This window comes from Carlito syrichta, unplaced genomic scaffold (assembly GCF_000164805.1).
Source record: "Carlito syrichta isolate Samal-C Ts95f unplaced genomic scaffold, Tarsius_syrichta-2.0.1 Scaffold304602, whole genome shotgun sequence".
Classification (NCBI taxonomy): domain Eukaryota; kingdom Metazoa; phylum Chordata; class Mammalia; order Primates; family Tarsiidae; genus Carlito; species Carlito syrichta.
The window spans coordinates 55,359-63,081 of NW_007248698.1; the positions used below are offsets into that span (position 1 = coordinate 55,359).

Sequence of the window (7,723 nt, forward strand, 5' to 3'; positions counted from 1 at the left end):
AAAATCAGCCGGGCATGGTAGCACATGCCTGTAATTCCGGCTGCTTGGAAGGCTGAGGCGGAAGGATCGCCGGAGCCCAGCAAGTCTAGGCTGTGGTGGCGGAGAGCAGTCACTGCACTCCAGTCTGGGTGACAGAGTGAGACTCCAACTCAAAAAAAAAAAAATCAGATTAACAAAACCACCAGAGTGGCTCTGAGAGGGAAGAGGATTCCAAGGGCACTCGCTGCCCCAGAAAATGTGAGTTGGGGGTGGGTCTGTGTTTCCTTTTTGACAGTGGTGGAGGTGTGAATCCACCTACTCGAGCCCTGGGTGTTTTCTTCATGTTCGGTGCAGAAGCTGTTGCCACGAGTGCTTGTGTGCTCCTGCCCTGTGTCCTGGGTGCCCTCCTGTCTTCTTCACTGTCCAGGGCCACCAAGGGAATGATGGTGGCAATTGTGGGATCACTCGGTTTTTGACAGCAGAAATGAGCAGGAATTTCCAGGGGCAAAGAGGTGTCAGGGTGGCAGGAGCAGCGTGAGGCCGTGGGAATTGCTGGTTCTCCTGGAAGGTCCCCACCCCAAGGAGAATGGCCCTCAGTGCCATTGTTCTAATCTTCAACCAGCGAAACCTTCGTACAGCTACCTCTTCAGGCTCGTGATCCCAGAGAGGGGTAGTGGTATGACCAACCCAGACCAAGGTGATTCCCAGATGGTCATTTCCATGTCCACATGGAACGTGATTTGGAATTTTTTGGAAAATGGTTAACTTGTCATCAACCATTGTTCGCTTCTTGTTAGTGGTTGATTTGTATTTCTCACTGTGTAAGGTGAGTGATGTCACAGAGTCATCTTTCCTGAGATCCCAGAGAGTGAAACAGGGAGCAGTCAGACGTGCTGGGGCTGGGAATGTTTTGGCTCCATCCAGCAAACTGGCCGCTGACCCTCTCAGACCAATTGAGGACAAGAGGCAGTAAACTGGGAGAAAAAGAGACTTATTCTTTGCCAGGCCAAGGGAGACAGAGTGAGGCTAATGCATTGAAAACCACTGCCTCCCTGAACAAAGGAGTGAAAGGGACTATATAATCTGAGTTGTGAGAAATCATTACCTAGGTAACATGAGGCCTGTAAAGTACATGAGACCCGTGTACCCCCTCCCCCTATAACCTGGAGATATCTGGTGGTCTTCAAAAGTGGGTTGGCGCTAGGTGATATCAGGGAGCTATGCCACTGGTTCTTCTTTTTTTTCCTCAAGGGGTGAATGGTTATCCTGGTTGATAAGGTCAGTCTTACAATTAAGCCTGAATGTGTAAATAGAAAAGGGGGTGGGCACAATTCCAAGGGCAGAAAAATGTGCACTTTTAAATTCAAGCCACTCCTGCAGTTTTAACTGGAATCTGACTAGAAATAACCTTTTAAAATATAAGTGATTATTATTGTAATAGAGATACAGAAAACTTTTGGAGCTTCCGTTGACCTAGAACAGGAAGGGACCCATCTTGAGAGTTGGTGTTTGCCAGGATGAAGTGGAGCAGAGGGGATGGAGACTTGCTGGAGGAATGTTAGTGGCCTCAGAGGGGAAAGAAAGGCAAAATCCAAGCTTTTCTGCCTCATTGAAAGGACTGAAATCTATGCTTTCTAATGCCTTGGAAGCTTTGTGTGCTTTTGGGGGGGCATTGAATATTTAAATAAGAATTGAATATAGACAGAAGGTCTGATTTTTCTGTGATGAAGGTGCTAGCTTGGTTTGTGATGTTCGCTTTCCCTTTCTCTTTCTCTCTCTGTTTTGAGATAAGTCTTGCTCTGTCACCCAGGCTGGAGTGCAGTGATGCACTATAACCTTGACCCCTGGGCTGAAGGGATCCTCCTGCTTTGGTCTCCTGGGTAGCTGGGACTACAAACGTGTGTCACCACACCTGGCTAGTTAAAACAAAACAAAACAACTTTTTGTAGAGATAGAATCTTGCTATGTTGCTCAGGGTGGTCTTGCACTCTTGGCCTCAAGGCATCCTCCTGCCTTAGTCTCCCAAAGTGCAAAGATTACAGGTATGAGTCACCACACTTGGCCAGTTTTTTTCAAAGGAGAAAGGAGTCTAGGGCAGAGATCTGGAATCACTCATGTGAGTCCACTTATTGTTTGGGTTGCTTGCTCTTCTGGCTTTTTCTTGATCTTTCAATTTCAGGTCACTTGACATCTCCTTTAACATTTTTCCTTTCTAATAAAACTTAAATCCTTAGTCACCCTTGGATTGTACCCTTTGCCTTCTATGGGGAATAGAACTTTGATCAGGAGAAGGCTGCGGGAGCCCCAGAATGCTTTGAACCAGAAGCAGTGCTCTGGGTTCTGTTGTTGGTTGCAAGAAGTACTGGGGGAGGGGCTCACATCCTCATAGCCAGAGGCTTCTTCTGCTGAATCCTTGACTGGCCTTTGCATACAAAGCATGGGAATGTATTAAAAAGCTTATTCATAGCTCCTAGATTCTGGTTGTTTGACTTTCCAATGCATAATGTCATTATTTCTTGGGTATCAGCGTTGACATTTTAGCTTGGTATTTTAGTTTTGCTTGGTCCAGATCCACGGTAACTCAAGTCGATTTCCTGAGCATAGACTCACTCCTGCATCCCAAGACCACAGGAGCAGGTGGGACTGGAAAGGACTCAACCCCCTAAGGTCCCAGACCCCAGATTGAGGCCCAAAGCACGGAAGCCACCTCTCACCCAAGGTCTTCTGAGACCTGGCAGTCTCGGCAGAGATGGGGCTCAAATTTTGAACTCCTGATTTTTCAGCCCCTGAAATTTAACCTTTCCTATGGATGAATGATGTCCCCTGAAAGGATGAAATGCCAAAATAGAATAATTTAATGAAGTAATCTTAGTTAAAGTGCAACCATTTTAACACTGCTGAACTCTGTCATGCTTCTTTAGCAAATTACCTAGCTTGCCCTCTAATCATTAGCCAAGGGCAGAACCCATTTCCTCATGTAGCTATTGATCATTGTTTTACAACTCCTTCCCTGGCTTGTTTTGCACGAATTAGCTTTTCTATTCCAAGTATTTGTCTTCCAGCCATAAAAACCAAGCTAGCCTAGTCTATTGTGATCAGCCCTTCGAAAGACCCTACACCATGACAACAGTTATGAGACTAACTTACCCACCTGCCTGCCATCTATCACCATGAAATCATGATGCTTACCTGCCCCTTCATGATGTTGTCAAACAGACTACCACCCAATCACCTTAACAGCCTGCCCTCATCAAAGGAAAGGTTTAAAAAGCACTCAACCTCAAGCAGCTGCCACTATGCTTTGGTTAAGCTCTGGCCTAGCAATGCTTTTCCCTAAGCTTTGGCCCCCTTCCTAGCCTTGGAGAAATGAATCTTCTCTCTCCCTCTCTCTCTAATCTACTTTCTAAATAAACTGTATTTTTCAATATAACTTCAGTGCAATTCTTTGCATCTTACCCATGGCACCAGCCCACTGACTTAATGGTTCTCAAAGACCTAACACTGTGAATGGATGATGTCTCCAAGATTGACCGTTGGCCTGTGATCATGACCACACTCTCAAGACCAGAGAGCCAGAAAGAAGGAGGGGACAAGCAAGAGACTTGGAGGAGGTTGATGAGTATCAGTCAGGGAGTCTGGGCTCTTGAGGCAGCCAGCAGCCTCTGGGGGAGGCTCCAACCCTTTGGATATGAGGTGAGAGTACACACAGCCTTAATACCTCTCAGGGATAGAGCCTGGGTGAGGGGCAGGGTGGCTGGTGGGTGTGCACCTGCCTGATGACAGTGACACTAGTTCATTCCCTAATGGAGATGGAGTTGAGCCCAAGAAGGCTGCATGACTGCACCTCCTGCTGTACCAGCTGCCTGAGTTCATCCAAAACATCCCAGGCCTGGCACATCCTGGATCCCCATCCTGGGACTTACTGGAAGGTAAGAGCCAGGAGGAGACATTTCCTGCCCTCAAGGAGTTTCCAGCTTGCTTCAGGCTCCAGACACACCCATTGACATCCCTGACCTGGAGCCACAGACAGAATTGGGGATCCTTGGGGCTCTGTATACTGTGTGTGTGTGGGGGGGGAGGTGGGAGGAGGCATGGAGGGGGAATGGCAGAGGAGAGCACTGAGCAAAGATAGATAGGAGGAGGCACTTGAGGAGGCCTCTATGTCTACAAGGGAAGAACAAGAGTGGTTCTGGGGACCTCAGAGGGTACACCTATCTCCTCAGAGTGGCATTCGTGTCTGGGAGGATCCGTGCTGGGTGGGGGCCGGACAGGGCTGGGGTAGGTGGGAAGGGGAATGGAGGGAGCTTGCCTTGCTGGGAGTGACTCAGCCAGGCAGGCAGGGAAGAGCAGTGAGTCTGGAATGGGAGTGTGCATAGCGGGGTCAGGAAGAAAGAGGTCATCTGGGAGCTGGGGCTGTAGTCCCAGCCTGAGGGGGCTGGGGAGGACCAGGTGGAATCTGGCTGTGGATGTGGGCAGGTAGAGCCAGTCAGTGGGGTGACTGGGGGACACTGCCTGGACTGGGTTGCCTGGAGATGGGGCGAGAAGGCAGTGGAGACACGGTCGCTGACAAGATCACATACCGTTGCATGGCAGCATTTATTGAAACATAGACTGAGGCAACCCAGAAGGCAAGGCACCCACAGACAGTCACGCCAAGAGGGAGACCCGGGGAGTGGCCTGACTTGCTCCATCCCACCAGCTCTGCATGGGTCTGTCCCCTCCTGCACTGGCAGGGGACATTGGGAGCAACCACAGAGTGTTATTTGAAATGTATAAAGGTGCACTGAATGGCAAGACCCATCCAGCATCCCTCACTGGAGGGGGTTGTAGACAAAAGGGCTTCCCCACGACAAGGGTCCACTCAATGGGGGGTGGTCACATGAGGAGTCTGGCTGGGGCAGGAGAACCCAGGAGAAGGACGGCGGTCGGCTTGCACAAGGATACACAGGCATATGCTTGCTGGGGAGCCATCCTTGTTGGCCAATTGGGAGGAGGCAGCTCCTGGGAAGGGGCTTTCTCTCTGATTCTCATGTCGTGGGGACCCTGGCTGGATGGTTAGGATGGTGCCTCGACCCAGGGACGGCCCAGCATCCATGCTGTCTAGCCACTCTGGGTGGCTGGTAGTGTCCCAGAGAACTCGGAGAATCATACAAATTGACCACAGGTATTTTAGAGCCAGGCTGGGGTCTAAGCCAAGGACAGGGGATGACATGAAGAAAAATAACAAGAAGAAACTGGGAGACACACCTCCCCAACACGAGAAGGTGGAGGAGAGCGGCCCGAGGGTCTTTCCCTCTGTGGGAACATCTGGAAGATTCTGGAAGCAAGCACACGTTTTCTATTCACACACCATTCAATGCTTGGCTGGCGCAGGCAGGGCTGGCGCTTGGTGGGAGGCCCAGGCTCCGAGACTCCATTACGCGAAGCGGACAGACCGGCTGCTCCCGCAGCTGAGGCTGGAGGAGCGGGGCTGGCAGGGGACACAGGAGTCGGGGGCCATCACTGTGATGCTGCCCCCTGTGGCCGAGGGGCCAGAGGTGATCTGGCGCCCTGGAGTGGTGCCATAGGTGAGGCCCCCGCAGGACACTCCGCCACGGGAGCTGCTGACGCCTGAGGGAAGAGGAGACATGTGTGAGTGGCTCGTTGTGACCTCACACCCTCCCCCATGATCCCCCACGATGGACCCCGGGAGCGCAGGGTCAGGAGCTGCCTCCACTTCTGGGGGTTGGCAGCCATCAACGAAGGCTGGGTCCTCAGCCGCACAGCCCACCTAGGGGCCGGGGGTGGGAAGACAGTGAGGACCCCTGCACCCAGAGAAGCAAAGCTGCCAACCCCTGGCCATGGTCTGTGGCTCTCTGTCACCACCAGAAGAGGGCACGCAGCTCTGTTTTCTCTAGCTCCCTTCACGGTCCTCATGAGGGGAGGGTGGAAGGTCCTCTCTCCCTTGGAGGAACATTCCAGGCTTAATTGGTCAGGCCAAAGAGTTCCCTTTGCCCATCCACAAAGCCATTTTCTGGGGGATTTCAGGCAGGTACTTACAGACATTCACGGAACCCACACCTTCACACAGCCTGGGGGGAAAGAAAACTGTCAGTTCCAGACACGGATTCCCAGAGACCCAGTGGCTGCTTGAGGACAGAGAAGGTCCCTGGGTACAGTCTCCCCCTGAGAGGCAGGAAGTGCTCCTCTGATCTACACTAAATACTTCCTTTCTTTTCTCCCACCCTCCCTCCTTCTATGGTTCTCTGACCATGGAGACATGCCCTTCTGGTTTCCAGCAGCAGTGAGTGAGATTATGAGCTTCACACGCTGCTCCCGTCTGAGGGACCACAGCGCACCCTGGACTGGGCCAATCGCGTTTAAAGAAAGAGAGTCTTATCAGTGCACAGGGAGTTATTCAACAGGGATGGATTTGGGAGGCCCAAGACTTGGGTGCAGGTCCCAGAACTTCTGCTCAATGGCAGAGTCATGAGAAGGGCACTGGACTCTGAGCCGATTTCTCTATCTTTGGATGGGAAAAATGACACCCATCTCACTGGATTGTGAGGAGGATAAAGTGAACTCTTAGCACAGGTCTAGCATGCAAGAAACATTCTGTAAGCTATTGCTTATTATTATTCTTGTTGAAGCTTGGCCTGTTCTGGCCATGGTCAGAGCCGTGGCTCACATTCAGCTCAAGGAAATTTACTCCTAGAGCATCGCGGCCTCTACCCTGAGACCCCTCTACAAGTGAGGTCTTGCTGGGCCTCACCTGTGCTCCTCGCCCTCCAGCAGACGCCTGTAGGTGGCGATCTCGATGTCCAGACCCAGCTTGGAGTTCATGACCTCCTGGTATTCCTTGAGCAGGCAGGCCATGTCCTGCTTGGCCTTCTGCAGGGCGGCCTCCAGCTCCGCCAGTTTGCAGCGGGCGTCGCTGAGGGCCGCCTCCCCCTGCTGCTCGGCCTCAGCCACGGCGGCTTCCAGCTTGGCGCGCTGTGGGGTGGACACATGAGGGTTAGCATCAGACGGAGAAGGCACCACACGGCTTGCCCAAGCTGAGGGGACTAGGGCAGGAGAGGAGGGTCCCTGAGAGCAGGTCGGCCCATGGTCAGGTGGTTAATGTGAACATGAGGGAGAGGGCGGGTGGGCTTTTCACCATCTCTCCTTGATGGTGGCCATGGGGAGGCCTGGGGGGCGGGGTGCTGGATGCTCCTTTGGAAGTCAGTGTCATGGCTCCTCCCAGCTTCAGGGCTGTGAAGAGCCCCTGCCCTCTCTCTGGGTCTCTGCTTCCTCACAGGCACACTGTGAGACCTGATTAGGGCAACACCTTTGCTTTCCTGGGGAGCAAGCCTGGAGCTGCATCTCACCTGTGCTGGGTGTTTAAATCCTCCCCGGACACTACCTGGCACTTGGCGTTCTCAATCTCGGCCGTCAGCCTCTGGATCATGCGGTTGAGCTCGTTGATCTCCTCCTTGGTGCGGCGCAGGGTCTCCCCGTGCCTGATCACTGTGGCCTTCATCTCCTCGCACTGGGGGAGGCAGAGATGCTTGTGAGGCTCGTGGGGGGAATCCTGTCCACCCAGGACAGCATGGAGGCTTGTGCAGGTTGGGCAGCGCTCAGCCTGTGCAACCACACATGGCAGTCCTGCCCTGGCACCCCACTGCAGAGAGGAGACCATTCTCTTATTGCCTTTAGGGATCAGAGTCCCCAGGCAAAGAAGCCTTTTCTTTTCTTTCTTCTTTTTTTTTTTTTTTTTTGTCGGGGT

The 7,723-nt window shown here is 52.4% G+C and overlaps 1 protein-coding gene across 1 annotated transcript in view; it reads right to left on the reverse strand.

The window, feature by feature from the left end:
• Positions 1-5,110: 5,110 nt before the first annotated feature.
• The window catches only part of LOC103262739 (keratin, type II cuticular Hb5), a 7,696-nt gene continuing 5,083 nt past the window's right edge, over positions 5,111-7,723 (reverse strand). Inside the window, exons 6-9 of the mRNA XM_008060380.1 lie at positions 7,361-7,486; positions 6,731-6,951; positions 6,019-6,050; positions 5,111-5,589 (exon numbers count right to left, since the gene is read on the reverse strand). Of these exons, the coding sequence (XP_008058571.1) occupies positions 5,396-5,589; positions 6,019-6,050; positions 6,731-6,951; positions 7,361-7,486 (573 nt within the window). The 3' untranslated portion in view covers positions 5,111-5,395. The remainder of the gene's footprint in view (positions 5,590-6,018; positions 6,051-6,730; positions 6,952-7,360; positions 7,487-7,723) is intronic.